General features: G+C 42.8%; 1 protein-coding gene across 5 annotated transcripts in view; it reads right to left on the bottom strand.

Annotated features, from left to right (window-relative positions):
* The window catches only part of LOC113127360 (nck-associated protein 5-like), a 116183-nt gene that overhangs the window by 57312 nt on the left and 41483 nt on the right, over positions 1-17388 (bottom strand). The window contains exon 1 of one of the 5 annotated variants that reach the window (XM_026301844.1): positions 9501-10062. The exons of the other annotated variants lie outside the window; for them this stretch is intronic. Coding sequence (XP_026157629.1) covers positions 9501-9529 — 29 coding nt within the window. The 5' untranslated portion in view covers positions 9530-10062. Of the gene's footprint in view, positions 1-9500; positions 10063-17388 lie in introns of those variants that run through there. 5 annotated transcript variants of the gene reach the window in all.

Here is a 17388-nt window from a genome sequence, read left to right on the forward strand (position 1 = left end):
AACTCATGACTAACATCTCCTTGGTGCTGCTGACAAGACATCATTGTTTCTGTGCGGCTTACCTGTCAGGGAAACCCCCCAGTGATTAAGAGACAGCTGGGGACGTATGGCTGATGGATAAATCGCCCGTCTGGACTGAAAAAGGAGCTACAAACTTATGCTCCTTGTGGTGGGAGACATTTGCCCTGCCGTGTTCCCTCTAATGGGACCAGATTGAATTAGGTAAAGTCATGTCTGGCACACTGATTGTGAAACACACTGCGGTTGTGACAAATCCAGGAGGAAGTCGAGCAAAGTGCCGACGCTATGAGGCAAGCGGGTGTGTTTGGGTGTGGGGGTGCTTTAGTGTGAGTTTGTTGGAGTTTTTGCGACATGTTGCGCATTCATAGATTCGGGTGAAAGAGTAGGCGGACGCATTCATCAAAGTCAAGGTCATGTTTATGTTTTTGTGTTGGGTGTGAACACTCAGAAACTTGTTAGAAAGCATTTGTGTGTGAAAGTGTGTGACTGCATGATGCACACCTGAGACTGACTCATGTTCCAGTTACACAGTGTGTCTCTTCCTACTACTCGACGCTATTTGCTTACAATGTTGCACTACCTGGAGGAAAAAAGAAAAGGGGAAAAGGGTCTCTGGAACTTCTCAGTGCTGATATTGTTTTGTTAAACAGGACCAGCCTGGCATTCCTCCAGTCTCTGTTATGGCTGAGCATCAGCCCTGTAAGGGGTTAAGTTTCAGGCCACTTATGCACAGGCATGTTCCAGGAGCGACGGAGCATGAGCCAACTGCGCCCCAAGAAAATCATCCCCAAATATAGCGCAATTTGACATTCTGTGTTAAACATAATTACAGTAATTGGCACAAGCAGTAGTCAAAACAGTATTCTGGTGCAAAATACTCACCAGTGACATTCACATACAATTTGTGCTGGCATAGAATTATATGATATTGAAACAGCAGTTGAGCGCACGTGTGTTTGGACTATGCATGTGTTTAGACAGACATATTCAGCTCTGGCATTTGCATTTCAGTCCAATCAATCCGAGACATTTTGCCAATCACTCACTCTGTAAACTTTAGCAGCTGTGTAAACTGGCCTATCAAAATAGACTGAGCAAGAGGACAACTCAAAGGCTGGTAGCAGTTTGTCTCAAGCTGCTTTATCTCTTATGGAAGACTGGAAATGCAGAGTTGTTATAATGGTGTGATGGTGTGTGAGCATCACAAAAACCATCATAACACTGGAACATAGATTATTACTGCTTGAGTCTCATGTTGCTAAAATGAGCAGTTATTAATTAAATTATAAATAATAAATTATTATTAAATGAGCAGTCAGACAATCAGTCAACAATTTAGCCAATAGTCAGATTACCTAAGCCACATTCCTGGAAAGTCGAAGGTGAGCACACATGTGGTGTCTGTAATATCCCCATTGCAAAGGAAAAGCACATTTCAGGCTACAATTCATGCCTTTGTCCTGTAAATCTGAGCACGTGATAAAAGTGCAAGCTGACACTTAACCTCCTTAAGCCCCACTATAAAACTTAGTTGAGTAAACTCCAGCAGCCAATCATGGATAGTGTTGACATGGACCTCCAGCGGTTCCCAGTGACCTGGAATCACCTGGCAACACCAGAGGTCTTAATGGTCGGGAAATACCGCCAGGCTTCACTGGAGCAGACCAAACCAGTTCTCAACTATTTCTTTCTACTCCGATATTGCTCTCAAAAGTAAATGCAAAAACCAGATGGCTGAAGAACATAAGGACATCTGCAGACAAACAGATATATTGCTATTGTCATGCAAAAAAACCCAAGATTATAAGATATTCTATGACCTAAGCAAGTTCATTGCTGCATGTCATACAGGCACTGTTTTTACACTACGCAAGTCAGGGCTAGGTAATTTAAATATAAAAAACTGTCATGTATTGATTGCTGATTGTTTTTAATGCAACTAATCAAACTAACTTAAATCTCAAAATTCGGATGTAACATGCTGTATGAACATACAGTGAATTATGTAAACCTGTTTGCATACACACAACCTTTCTGCTCATGTTCTCTGCTCAACACTAGTTGTCGTCTGTTGTCCACCCACAGACACTTTATACTCCACAAGGATCAACTTTCTTTCTTTTTCCATGCAATTCCCGCAGCATCAAAAGCTCTACATCACAATACACAGTGATCGTGACACCGGCCTTCCTGCATTCATATCACATCAACCCTGTTTCCTCCACATTCTCCGCTGCTCAGACACTGTGTAAACCCTCTTCACGCTTTTTCCTCCAGCTCAACACAACGGACAGGCTGTTTGCTTCAGAACATCGCAGCAGCAACATGCAAAGACACGATCTGTCAGGGCTGAGGGAGGATCAATCACACCCAGCGCATTAACCAACCTGAGCTGACATGTTGGACCTATGTGCTTTGAACTGCATTGTGGGAGGCAGACGTTTAGCCCTGTTTCTATCACTGTTATCACAGCTCCGCCATACAGGTGGTTTAATCCATTGTACATTGTTGGCTGTTAAGCACATAATGAAAGAGAAAAGTGCTGTGTATTGCATTTTGGTTTCCTATTTCCCTTGCAGTACTCTACACCATCTTATTATCAAGTGTAGTTGATCTCTCCTCTGCACAGAAAGATGTTAATTGATTAAACACGACAGAATTCTTTTCAGTTCAGCCTTTTTCCTGCAGAAACACATACCTCAGGTTGTAAAAAAGATGCATAAATATAAACCGTCTTTCCAATATTGTTACTGAAGCTTACTGGGAGGCAAAACATGTCAGTCGTTCCCAACCACAAATGTACACAGAGCGGCCAGGAGGGATGTATAAATGTTCGGATGAGAGCAGACCTGCCATGCATTTATGTATTAGCGTCTGCACTCCTGCTGGGTTAAGAACTCTGATAAGCACGCGATCCCTGTGGCCCACATTGGGCACTCTGTTCAGACATATTCTGGCACCAGTTTAGGACATTCCCATCCTTAATCCTCCTACGGTCAGGTTATGTAACCTTCTGCCCCAATCCAAAATTTCACCGCAGTCCCCAGTGCAGGACAATGAGCTTATTGAGGCGTTTGATAAGTTATAACATCCAACCCAGTCTGACAAAAAAGCAGAGTTACTAGAGTTACAACTGCCAGGAAGGTTTGATGTGAGTCTGGGTGAAACTGGCTTTGTCTCTTTGTTGTTATTGTTTTAAAAATGCACACATTCATATTTTTAAATCCCAACAAAGCATTTCTACACCTTGTACAACTGTGATATCTTACATTTTTGGGCAATTCTGCCATGGTTTCATATGCCATTGTTTTATTAACTATTTGAAGGGTGGAGCCCTGACATCTGTGGCCACAGCACTGGCCCCAATGCATTAGGCAGGTCCAATCAATCACCATGAAGCGCCATCATGGATACTGAATGGTGGCCTGATCTGTGCCTTTATCCAGAGCTGTTTCCTGACCTCCAGTCTTTTGCAGTGGACGCAGGCTGTACCGGAGGACAGCGGAAAACAGGAGTCACATGTCAGCACCTCACACACCCAGCCAGCCACAATGAGCCTTACCTCACCACAGCAGACCATCAATTATTGACGAGCTGAAATGTGATGAGCTTCTACTATCAGCAGACAAACAGAGTTTTTCATGATGAGCACGATGTCCTTTATAAAAAGAGGCTTCCAATCAATATATTTTCATCAGTTTTTCTTCTGCATTATAGAAAATTCATCACATTTTGTTCTTTCAAATACTGTTTTTTTCCCTTATAGACTCTGGTTATGCTGAGTCTACACCGATTTATTATTATTGAAAATCCTTTTCAACAGTGGGCATAAATAACTGCAGAATAATTCCTGTTAACGTATGGATTTCTGTATTGGACTTTGTTTGGACATGTGTGCGGCACAGTTACGAGCGATGAGATGATCATGATTAGCAAGATTTTCATCCAAAGTCAACAAAATGTTAAGTGCTTGGAGTTGTTTATGTCTTCTCTGTGAGATAACATCTAGCCCTCAGTGCTTTACATGAGTTTGGATAGCTTAATTACACTGGTGCAACATAAAAGCACTCAGCAACCTCACTGTTGTTTTTGACAGGAAGGACTGACATTAGCTCGGGGTGGATGATTGATGGATGCAATCACAATACTGTAAAGAAGGTTTGCCTTTAGGGAATTATTCACAAAATCAGTGAGGGCAAGGATTCAAATACATTGTCTTGTAGGCCAAGATCAAATGCGCTCACTGCATCACTAAACCTCTGAAGCAGCAAAATTGGACATGAGGAATCCTCCGAGACTCCTCCTGAATTCAGAGGAATCCGCTCACCAAGCATGGATTACTCCTGCCTGCCTGTCTGCCTCACTAAATGTTTTCTTGTTCTGCGAGCTGGGCCTGACCTCAATTGTTTCCAAGCCACAGATGCATTCCTGTCCAGATGAAACAAAACACTGTGGATGAGCAGATGTGCTTTAAAAATGGCCACAGCACCAACCCGCCAGTCTGTCCGTCTGTCTGTCCTGGGGGTTTATACTAACCAACGTGGCTCATGAAGAATGAGGCCAGAGCTAGACGGAAACTCACAAGGGGCACTCATAAACACATGGATGAATACACATGTACAAACACACTGACAAAGATTTCCAGACACACAATTTTAAATCTTTAATATCTAAATCATAAATGAGAGATGAGTCCAAACTGAAAAGTTGCTGGATCTGTACAACAACGTGTATGTAGAAAAAAAAGAAAGCTATGTCGATACAAAGCAAAACAGTAAGAGATCGAACTAGTTTAAGTAAAGCACACTTCACACTATACTGCAGCCACCTTAGGATGTAAGAATTTACCTGTGTTTTTTGAGGCACATTGGGAAAGGATAAATAATGTGTGTTTTTCACTGTGCAGATGTCAGGGTGTTAAAGCTGCTAAGACCAGGGTAGGTTTGGAATGAACTACTTCGCTCAACATGTGCAACTCAGTCTAAAGGCCAAATGACTATACCCAGGCACCATGGAGAAGAGCTGGGTGCTGCAGCAAATCATTCAAATGGGACTATCAGCACAGAACTATCTTTCCTCACAAGCATTTGTAGTGTTGCACTTGGCTACTAACTGTTAGAAGAACCCAAAGATTCAGTGCCTACATTCTTTTTATTCTTCAAACAAATAAACAATTGCAGATGGACAGAGCAACACTGTTCTCTATTTAACACCTGGCTGGCCTGGCTTAAATTGTTTGGGGAGCAGCGGCTCACGTTTACTACCATACTGTAATACCAGAAGGTTCTGCTGACTCATGGAGACTATGCAAAGGCTACAGGGTGTTTTACACTGGCTGTCCACACATCGTTTTCAGAGAGGCAAGCAAACAGTAGCCCTTTACAGAGGCAGACAAATGGCTGCTTCACATACAATAGAGACAAAGATATGGTAAACAGGAATACTCAGCCAAAGGGCTGCCATCTCTGCTGCTACTAACCCCTGGGTGCATGCGTGTGTTTGTAAGTACAAGTTGCTGGGCAGCTGCTGCATAAGTCATAAATCTATCTATGCTGCAGAGTATTGCTATGTCATTCTCATCCTGGCACTCTGGCATGCTGCTAATCAAGTAATTGCAAGATACAGCACTCATTGTAATTCACTCTAAGTGAAGACTGTCACCAAATGGCTAAAAGAACTTAATAAATAAAAGTGAGTTCCTTCAGCAGCCTCTCTCCACTTCCTTTCCAGCTGCGCCAACACCTCCAGTCACTGGATGAGGTTCTGCATGTTTCTCAAGCTATTATCTGATGATTTACAGCCAAGATAGTGGGGAACTGAAGTCTGTTGACATTTCCCGCCCCACACAACCTCAAACACAACACTGATCCCCTTCCCAACCTCATAAACGGCTTGCTCTGTTAAAAGTATCACCATGACAAGAGAAGAAATATGAAACAAGAGGGAACGTTCACAAACGATGTTTTGACTGATCTGCGCCTGTGAGATGCGATATGACTCTGAAAGTGTGTCAGCAGGAAACTGAGTGTAGTAAATAAGGACAACACCATAATATCTTGTAAACCGTTGGCATGCAGGACTATGACCTAAAAAACTAACCCAGTTTGGAATTTTTTTTCTCCAAGAACTGAAACACTTTTGGGGATTTAAAGCCTTGACTATGTGAGGTATAAACAAAAGCTTTTATAAAGTGAAAACAAAAGTTTATGTTTGCCAGCCAAGATGCTCAAACCACCATTACTCAAAAAGAAATGACATTTTAAGCCAGGCTTAAAAGCCGTAAGTGCAAAAACAGCTGCCCAGTCTTTGCACCTTGCTGAAGTCACATGGAGTGAGTTCATCCATTTAGAAACCACAAAAATCTTCCGGCTCTAATGACATCACTTAACAGTCAGTGAGGGTGTCTGGGCTAAGCTTTGTTTCCAGGCAAAACAGTCAGTGCATGCAATAAGCCATTGATAGCTACCAAATAAAAGCCTTTTATGGGTTATAAATTGTGTCGGACCATTAAACTTTATGTTTTTCCTGAGTGACATTACTCTAAGTTTAGCCAACAGGAGACATTGAGAAAAGACATCTGATAGTCCCATTTTTCTGGATTTCCAACTTGTTAACATTCAGTGGAACACAAAGCATGAGACTTCAGCTGTAATACAATGCGTTCTGGTTCTTTGCGTCAAATACAAGCAGCCTGGCAAAATGTCAGATTCCTCTATTGTGTTATTTTGTTTTCAGATGCTGTATTTGCAAAAACAGGTTCATACCAGCCCCAGAGAGCTCTGCAGGACTGTTTTTAGAGTTCCCACGTGCTGTTCAAGGGGGAAGATAAATGTAGAGCAGGCTAAGGGGAGGAATGCATTCAAAGCACCCTTAATTGAGCTGTATGGCCTGCAGTCACAGAAGCTGAGTGCCTCAACAAGGCCCAGGCTGGTGAGATCCTGAGATGTGCTTCACACGTACACATTACTAATGTTGCTCACGGCTCTACAGTACCGATGAACACTGCAGAGACAGTGAGAATTATATGGGAAAGTTGTCTGGAAGGAGGCCCCCCCTCCTTCAAAATGAAAGTCCTCTTGCTGTCAATGAAGGGGAAGTGCTCCCATGCTGAGGCCCACCGGGTCGACCATTGAACAGGGGAACATTCCTCAGTAATTCGGTTTGACCTGAACCCAATATGGTAGCTGAGGGTCACCGAATACAGAGCACCACATACAGGGAGAAGACGAAAGGGGAGGAGGAAAATTTGGTCAAATCGGATGTAGAGGAGTGAGAGTGACAATCAAAATGGATTTGTTGAATGAAATACAAAGGCAGACGTCAGGAAGATCAGTCTTAATGTTTCTGACTGAACAATTTGTCGGGTTTTTTTCTTCTTCTCCAGGATTCTGTTCTGGGTAACGATTATCACTCTAATAACGTCAACTGGCTCAGCAACAGGCTTTCCAAAATGCCTGGTACACATTTTCTGTTGTAAGTGATGAACTTTTAATATTCATGTCTTCAGAGAGAATTTGCTTTGATGTCATACAGCTTACAACAGCATGTAGGCCATTTTAGACTTCTGCCAACTTCCACCACTTCCCTCAAACATACAGCATATGTGCCAGTCTCATGACTTTTTAATCAAAACTGCTAAATGTAGGTCACATGATGCAGTGAGGGAATGTGTTGGTCAAACAAGAACATGACAGCAGGGGGGAAATAATAATGTGGGGGAGATGTTGCACTGTGGCATGGTTTGGGATGGAGAGAATTACAGTTTTAATTCTATAAAATCAAATCCCTCCACTTGGCAATCCTCTTATCCACTAATCCCCAGGTAGGTTTCAGGGGGCAGCAGGCTCAAACTGCCCAGTGCAGCAACACATCTGCCCTAGCGGCAGGATGATATCACCAGCTGCTGTTCTGCTCCAAATAGATGAATGAATACTAATAACTTTATAATTCAGGGTTACATTCCTGAAGTAGTACAAAGAAAGAGTTCTTGTTTTGTTGACTTGACTGTTGCTTGTCTGGTGCCTTTGGCCAATTCAGATTTTCTGCATTGATGTGTCTGTATGATGGAAATGTCATCATCTGCCAAAGTCTGCAGACTGTGTGAGGACGTCCGGATGCATCCCAAAAAAATCACACAGACTGTCCACAGTGCCTCCACACCAACTGCACATGCACCAGACGGGTAAACTGGACACTTGTTTCATGCACAGTGTGTCTGTATATCACATTTATTCATGTTGTTCAGCCAGCTAGAATAATCGTGGTCACCATCATGTTTTCTTGTGCACATGTATAGAATGTGTACATTTCCCCGTCTGTGGACAGAAAGCACAGACCATGAACTGCCCTTCTGACTGCCAAAATCCATTGGTGGATCCAGCCATAAAGCATCCAATACATGGTGGATGCTATTTTTTGACATCATGTGGGGAAGCACCAGTTCCCAGGGCCAAAAAAAAACTCAACTCAAACTCAAAAAAGAGAGAGAATGGCATTTCTGTCTGGCACTCTGACAACACCAGCAAGAGAGTGATGACACCTCTCATACTCTCCCATGCTCTTATTTCATGTTCCCTTGCAGTTCTGTTTTTAGAGGCAACAAGTACAGTTAAAAATATAAAGCCAGGGGGCACTGGGCATCCTTGGTGTGATAGTTCGAAGTATCCTAGCCTCTTTCTGTAAATATGGCTGACTATGAGGAAGACCCCTGACCTCCTGTGACTTTGACACCTGAACACTAGAGCTGCAGCACTTTACGCCACATTAATATAAAGATACAGAGAAGCTGATCATAACAGACAGGCCATATCGCCATAATCCATATTCTCCACCACTAAGCTGTATCCACACCCACTTCAACACCAGTCATTTCAGTGTGAGATTAGTGGGCCAGTTAGAAATCTCAATTTGCCTGTAAGAGTGTAATCCAAGAGAAAGAGCAGGTGCAAGGGGAAACATGCATTCCTGTACATACAAATCCCCTGCGACGCTGGATTCTTTCACCTCTGCTGAAATGACGGGTATCTGTTTCCTTTTGTTATCAATCTAAATCAAAGTGGTTTACACAGTGCCCAGCCCAATGCTGTTGCCACTAGCAACAGGACAGATTCCCTCTGCAACTTGATAAGTGTAAATCAGAGATCATCCCTCGCACGTGTACACTGGTGCTTATATGAAATGTTCCCTCCTCTGGAGATTATTAGGAAAATTGCAGATCAGGACAAAGTAAAGACAGCCGAACGAGGTGCAGCCAGAGGAAAAATTCATTAAGCCTCTTTAAATTAAGCACAAGCAAAAGCTGAGTGTGCATGTAATCTTGTGACAACTGAGAAGAATGGCACATATTAGCATATACGCCAAATCCCTAAACAAAAAAAAACAATGTAAATCAGTCGACAAGAGTATAGTTGTGTTGCTGTTGCAGAAGATATAGTGTAATTTTCCCATGTCATGTGTACTGAATACTGTCTGCTTCTTACCCCGGTGGAGATGCAGCATCCTGGTGCATTCAGAGGACACTCATGGTAATCCACCCGCACGCTTCCCTCCTGCTCTGCAGCTGCTACCCACTGATCCCGCAGATGATAAAGTTTACATCCACAATGCAGCACTGCCGGCTCTACACTGCTCCCCTGCCTGCCTCTCTACTTGACTGAGATCGAACTGCCTCTACTCTCCTCTCTCGACACTCAAAATACTCGCTTCCCCTTCTTTCTTCTACTCCTCGTTGCTTCTGTCCTCTACCTTCTCTGACTCTCTTAGTCTGGCAACATGCACTGACTCTCCCGACACTGCTTCCCTCTACTCCTGTCTCTCCTCACGCTACATACGCTTCCCTCTGCGCTACGCTTTCTCTCACCAACACACACACACTCAGAGATTCCTCTTCACACACACATCGCTGTGTGCGTCTCCACTGCCTGCCCCACCTCCTGGCTTTATCTTTCCTCCAAATATGTCAGTGTTTCCTCACCCTGTCTCTGTCTCTTTCTCTCTCATTCTGTTTCTCTCTTCTGACTGCGTCCCTCCTCCTCAGGCTTGCGGGACGTTTAACATGTGTTCATAGAGACGCTGCTCTGCTGCCTCTCTGAAGGTGGCTCTTTCCTCAGGGGAGGAGAAGTGAGATTGAGGTGGGGGTTTGCACGGAAGAGGAGGAGGAGTGTTTTTTTTGTGAGGGGGGGGTTACACTAGTGTTGGGGGAGGGAGGGTTAACTCCAACAAGGGGACGTGAACAGGCAAGTGACAACGAGCTTGTGATGTCCATACTGAAGGTCTCGGTATCCCTAAAAGGAGTCAGGTCTGAAGACTAAGGTTTTCAGTGTCAAAGCTCGAAGCCTGAGCTAACAGCCTTCTATCATAGAAACAGGCAAGCCACAAATAATCATACAACAATTAGGGATAGCAGTGCACATTTTGCAATTTCTCCATAAAAGAATTTGTGGTGTTGCACACACCTGTCATGGATGTCATTGTCTAAAGAACACGTTAAGGAAGCTTAGGAAAAAAGTTCACATCATGCAAATTTGCATGCTTATTGGAAAGTTGCAAAAATTGTCAGCTGCAATTTTCCCCAAATCCAGTGTCAAGCAGGTGAAGGGAAAACAATCTAACACACGAGCAAACAGAAAATTTGCTATATTTGAAAACACATCTTTGTGCTGTTGTTTTATTCTTCTGTCCTTTCCAGGCCAGTGTTTCGAACTGAAAACGAGGCTATCTGGAAACAGTCCTCAGTGGCAGCATATTTAAAGCGGATGAACAAAACAACACAAAGAACGAGAGCAAAGCAACTGACAAAAGACAGATAGGGACAACCGAGGAAGAGATCAAGAAAGCAAATGACAGAAAGTGAAAGCCAGAGAAAGAAAAAAGGCTGAGAAAGAAAGAGAGAGGAGTGCTTGGGTCTGCCTGGGCCGAGTGACGAACCAGGCTCCAGCCCATCTGCCGCAATCACAATCAGTCTCAGCTGAATGGCTGTGACAAACTGCAGCCTGGAGCCCACAGCTTCAACCAGGCAGGACGCCTGCAAGGGCTGAGGGATCTGAGAAGGGGGGATGAAGAGGCAAAGGAGGAGGGGGCACACAGTCTATTGTCTTCTCCCCAATAGGACCAGTGCAAGAGGGGGCGGGCACAGAGGGGTGAAAGGGTGAATTAAAAGGGTCCCGGTGACAGGAGCGCTCAGTTAAAGAGGGGGAAGAAAGGACGGAGCTGACTTAGAGCCCGGGCCATCACTGCCACTTCGCCCCATACTCACTGTCACTAATGTCCTAAATGAACAATGACACTAACCATGTGAGAAAATTAGTTTGCTGGAGAGTGGAACAGGGGGGCTGGGTAACTTCAAGATGAGGGAAGGTGGACAGAGACTGAAACATGCAGGATGGCTTGTCACTCACAGGGTAAATGACTTCATGCTGGGAAATCTGATCATGAAAACCTGACAGGTCCTGTCAGGTTCTTGTTATCAGATGTCTTGTAAAGTTGGCTGCTACGTTTCCATTTGTCATCATAAATCTCAGAAAGATCCATGATGGCTGATTATTGGGCATATGACCAAAATGTCATGCAGAGGGGTAATTGTGTTTATCATAAGCACAGCTGTCTCACTGGGAAATTCGAATATAGAGTGTGTTTGATTTGATTCAAAGAGCAGGTGGTCACCAATTAGACACTATTGTCCCATTTGGCTAAAAAAGAAAAATGGATGGCTGAGTCAGCACGAACACACACATATGCGCTGTAATCAAGAAATATTGAAGGCAGCGTTCCATTCTAATTTAATCAACAGCGAGCAGGGAGTTGCTGAGCGATGGCTCCAGTCTGCAGTGCAACAAATAAAAATCGGTGCTTGGTGGCACTGGCGTTCGGTGTCAGAAACAGTCATACACTTGTTTCCCTGAACCCCCACCCCCCCGTCCCCTAATGAAGAAGCAGGCGATGTTTGTTTGTTGTCGCCCATTCTAACTGCATAATGAGAGTCTTGGGTTGTTTATGTCCATTGTCACTAAGGGTGGTTGTTAATGCATGGCTTTGCAAAGTTAACCGTATATGTAATGCATAGGTTTGGGAATTCATATGGAAATAAAACGTGCATGTGCATATCTATTTATGGGTATACATGTATATGTATGTGTGTGTGTGTGTGTGTGTTCATGCAGCATATAGACAAGTACTGCTCTTAAACGTACTGAACAGGGGAAAATGTAAAATCTTACCATTACATTGTGATTGTGTGTGTGTGAGTGTGTGTATGTGATGGTGTGTCTGTATTTATAATATTCATGTGTGTATGACCGTGTGTGTGAGGGTCTGCTGAGTGATCTGCTGAGCTCATTAAAGAGCTGCTTATTGCTCTGCCAGGGGTGTCAGTGACAGATTCCACTGTTTGGAAACACTCAGCCGCCCACACAGCCAGCCTGGCTCCACCACTGTCACACACATGCACATGCACATGCACACACACGCACACACACACACACACACACACAGGTTGGGTTAGCATTCCACAAGGAGGAGGGGGGTGCTGGGAAGGAGACAGGACGGTGCTGGGACAGTGGCTGGAGGGACCGCACATCAATATGGGTTTGTAATGATGGGATGCAGGGTGGTCTGAGGGAAAGGGATGCTCATGATTGCGGTTGTGCATGTGTGAAATGGGAGTGCATGTCCGTACACACACACACACACACACACACACACACACACACACACACAGGGAATTTGTGAGTGCAAGCACCTTTGAACTGTTCTGCACAGTGGCCCAGATTAAAGGGATGCTAGCGGTCACAGCAGTGAAAGAAGTATTTAAATCATTTACTGAAGTGAAAGGAGCAATTCAAGAATATAAAATAGTAAGAAGTTCAAATCTTGTCACTTTCTTAAGTACATTTTATATTGGAAACTTGAATGGCTTTAATAAATGTATGTATTGAGTTTCCAAGTCTGTTCAAGAGACAGTAAGTGAAACTTCTGAATGTCATTTCAGCAGAACCCATTTACTGTTAATGAATAAGAAGGGCTGCATTTTGCCTTCTGGGTGTACAGTACTGATGCAACAGAGCCTAGTAACTAAACCAAGGCAAAGCAAAAACATCCACCAACGCCACAGACTGGCAAGTAAGTGTGAATCTAAAGTTTCTCCTGAAATTAAAAAGTAAATATATTTTAAAAAAAACTTGAATTGTGAAAATCTTCTTTCATATATTAAGTGAATTTGGTATCAGATACCAAACATTTAATGGTCTATGGTTGGTATATAGATGGCTCCTTTTACGGTTTAATTATTTCTGCACTAACATGAATGTAAAACTGTCAGCTCTCATCGTTAAATAACGGTTTCCTTCTAAAAAAAAAAAGTATAGGTGCACAAATTGGAAATACCCAGGTAAAGTTCCTCAAAAGCTACTCAAGAAAGATGCCCTGTGTTCTGTGTATATGAATGTCCAGGCATCCGGTCAGTGGAATGTGCAGGCCTACAGCCATCAGCACACACTTCCCCTCCCTGTTATTAATCCCCTGCAGCTTAATCACAGTTGAATGACCAGAAGCAGTCAGTGGAGACCAGCAAATGTCATTTGAGCTCATCACCCGACCGGTCGATTTTGCCGTCTAGGTGTGTGTTCTGAGTCAGACATTAATCACACAAGAAGAAAAACTTTGTCTCCTTCCCCACACTGCAGACGATCAGCACGTATACACTCTGTAGCTTAGACATGCTTCTGAGAACAGCTATTTAATGTCTGATATAACTAAGGAAAAGTAGGGGGTGGAAAACACAAGAGGTGCCATAGGTGGTTGCAATTCATCCAGGAGATATATAACTGCCAACATAGCTATAAAATGAAAAGGAGGGCATGTTTTCTGCAGCAAGACGAGCAAAGGAAATGCCAATCTGTAGACAGGCAGCATGTTTGTTTACTCAACACAAGCCCACTCAGGACCTACATGAGTGGAAACAGCAAACGCCCAGACTGATGCAAATCACATGATGGCTCACGCTGCAGAGCGCCTCGGGAGACTGTGTGTATATCTGTGTTCATTAGTGTCTGTTCGTGTGTCGCTTAACTTCTGTGCGGCGAGATGAAGTGTGTAATACAATGAAAGTGATAATGCACCTCTGTCATGTTTCATTAAGCAGGGGGATGGTGGCGGAACGATGGGCAGAATGGTGGCTCAGCGCGACATCAGCAGCAGGCAAGATCTTCCTTTTTCCTGGACCTCAGGAAACGCTTTAAGTCAGCAAACTGGACTGAGCAGGATTAACACTGATACGACTTAATCTTTAATTAATCTCAAGTTAAAAAAAAAAAGTACTTTACATTCCCGGGGTGATTACTGTAAACAACTGAGACCATTATGTGGTAGTCTTTGTGGTGTCTCACTCCAGTGGTGCTTTTAGTGGGAAATGTTACTAACTCCACATTTTAACAAACCCCAAATGCTGTTTTTCCTGTTACAAGACCGTATTGTCTTTTTGTTCCGCACATTTTACCATCGTTACAAGAAACAGGCCTATTATCTTCTTTTGTGGGAGCTGTAGCACACAGTGTAAAAAGTACACAGTGCTGCTTAAAGACCTATAAAGTTATATTTGTATATTTGTTTTCAATACATATGGTGTCTAAAAATTGTTGTCTTGACAGCTTAATAAGTTTTTCTTTTAATCCAAAGCCTTCAAAAAAAAATTAAAGGTGCTGTAAAGCAACCAAAACAATCCCCCTCAAAGCCAGCCCTCAAAAACAGTCCACAAATATTGAAATGCTTACTGTGTTAAAACCTTGGGTTCATATATTCAAATGTGAATAAATCACTTTAAACCATCTTGTACTAAATCAAACACAAGCTAAATGCGACTCACATTTCTACCCAAACAAGACTGATACACAATATATATTGCAGTGCACTAAACAGTGTCTCAAAATCAATGTGGTAATAGTTTATTGACGTTTAAAGGCAATAAACAATACTGCCTTAAAATCTTCTTAATCACAATCTGCTCTCCAATTGGATTACTTTTCCTAATGCAACCCAAATTGGCAGACTATTGAGAAGTATACTCAAAAGACTATTTTGTACTCCAGCAGTGGATTTGTTTCATTGACCTAAAAGAAACACCACGACATCGTTAGACTCTCATAAGACACATCATCTTCGGGCTAAAGTGTTATGAATTTCACAAATTTTCAACCCTTCCTGTTTCTTCGGAGAGATGAGAGAATGTTTTCAAAAAAGCCCAGAGCTGGAGCTACATAGCATGGATGCAACCACTGTGACTTCCAGCAGCCAAAACCACACTGGATCCATCAGCAATCTAAACCATACCGGATTTATCAACAATAAAAACCACACAGGATCTATTGCTCTCCTTATCTTAAAGTGAGGATGTTTTCGAAATTGCTTTGAAGCACACATTAGTCAAAATAACTGCACGCTTTCATGAGCACACAAGGAGTCATAGTACATTCTCCCAAAGCTGATCTTGATTAAAAAAAAAACAAAAAACAAACCTTTTCATTGCACAATGGAGGGAAACTCAACTCAAGTTATTAGACCTGAATGCTGCACAAACTTCATTTAATCAAATGTACAACTGACAGTATCAGAGTGACTGTAATCAGACAAAAACTGTCATGTTCTATACTAACACATAATTAAAGTGCTTTTGTAACATCACAGGACATTAAAATTCCTGCCTGAGAACCCACTTAGACAAACAGCAGTAATCAGCCATTATGCAAGACCCCACTGAAAAAGACTCATCTCTTAAACACTTCTAATTGCTTGTAGGAATGCAAATAATGCACTAGTCTATCCAAGTACTAGGAACACGTATCAGAAGACCTATAAAACATTGCATGGCCCTGTTCTGAAACCACTACATCCCAGCTGGCGACAACAAAAATTCTTTATTGCAACACTATATCTGCAGGAAAATGATATATCTGTTATGGTAAGTGTAGATTTTTTTTGCAATAAGTGCTGAAGACAGCTGCTTAGCGTCATACTTCATCTTGAATGCACCAGAAAAGAAACATGAAGGCTTATGGTGAATGATATGTGGAGAAGGAGGCAGTGCAGAGGGGTAGATATAGCATATCACTACTTAAGTACTCCTACCCAGTTGTGCATAGGAATGCAGCTCTGCAACCAGCTATGAAACGACCTTGAGGGAACATCAATAAAAGGCTTCATTAACCCATTCGATTAACCTCTACCTCTCATAAGCTCCATAAAACTGATACATGTATTTTAGCTGGGCCCAGACTTTGCACATGAATCAGGGCTGCAGAGTGTGGCATTTACAGGACCGGGGAGACGAGGGTGCCCCCCCAGCCAGACAGACCGGCCAAGATAAATGAGCAACTGTTGATTTGTATCACAGGGCACCGACGGTGTCACCTCCTTAACTAATAGTTTCAGGGAGTTCATCTTCACATTCACAGTCAGTGACAAGTGTGTTAATAATCACTATGAACCTGCTTCTTAGTGACGATCAAACAAGCGCTGGTAGACGTGAGCAGCCTTTTGTAATTATAGAAACAGTAGCACACGTTGAATGGCAGAGATTTTAGCATGTCTACCTCCTATTTCAGCCTCAGATTGTCTGTGGTTTGCATTTCTTACTGAGAAAACAACCAAAGCCAATCTTGGAGAGACACACTGACAGGGTAAAAGGTCCAAATACCAAATTCCACCAATGCCTGAAGGTCCCAGTGAAGGTTTCATGGATTGATTTATTTACCCACTGACGGTTCCTTTGAGATATTCTGGAGTCTGGGCTCCTGGGCTGTAAAGTGACCTCTAATGGATGGATTAGGCTGAATCATTCACTTCAGAGGGCACACAAATATACTTTGGGAATGTATTGGATCTCTTTAGAGCTTAGCATGATCAAATTATTGCATTAGTCTGGCCAGCTTATCCAATTAAAGTTGTAAAATGCACAGCTCTTGTCCAAGCGAAACTGCAGATCCTTGGGGCATTGGAGGGTTTGCAGGAGGCAGAACCCTATCCACCACCTCATCGACAGAACAGTCCTCGCCACACACTCCAGCTGAGGATTCCAGTATTTCTTCTTCCTCAGACCGCACACACGGCGTCTTTGAGGCCAGACTGTAGTAACATCAGCAAGCACCAGATTTGTAAAGCTGTTTCCCAGCCACTCACACATTTTTTGTCTTTTTTTTCTGTCCCTTAAGTCAAATATTAGGAACACACAAAAGTCTCCTAAAGCCTTCTCAAGCAATTCTCAAACTTTTGAACTTCAGAAAAAAGAAATGATAAAAAACAATGAGATGATTTTTGAGTAACCTAAACCAAATGACACTAATGGATTTACAGTGATTAAAAGATAAATGTACAAATTAA

The sequence above is a fragment of the Mastacembelus armatus genome, chromosome 2, assembly GCF_900324485.2.
Source record: "Mastacembelus armatus chromosome 2, fMasArm1.2, whole genome shotgun sequence".
Classification (NCBI taxonomy): domain Eukaryota; kingdom Metazoa; phylum Chordata; class Actinopteri; order Synbranchiformes; family Mastacembelidae; genus Mastacembelus; species Mastacembelus armatus.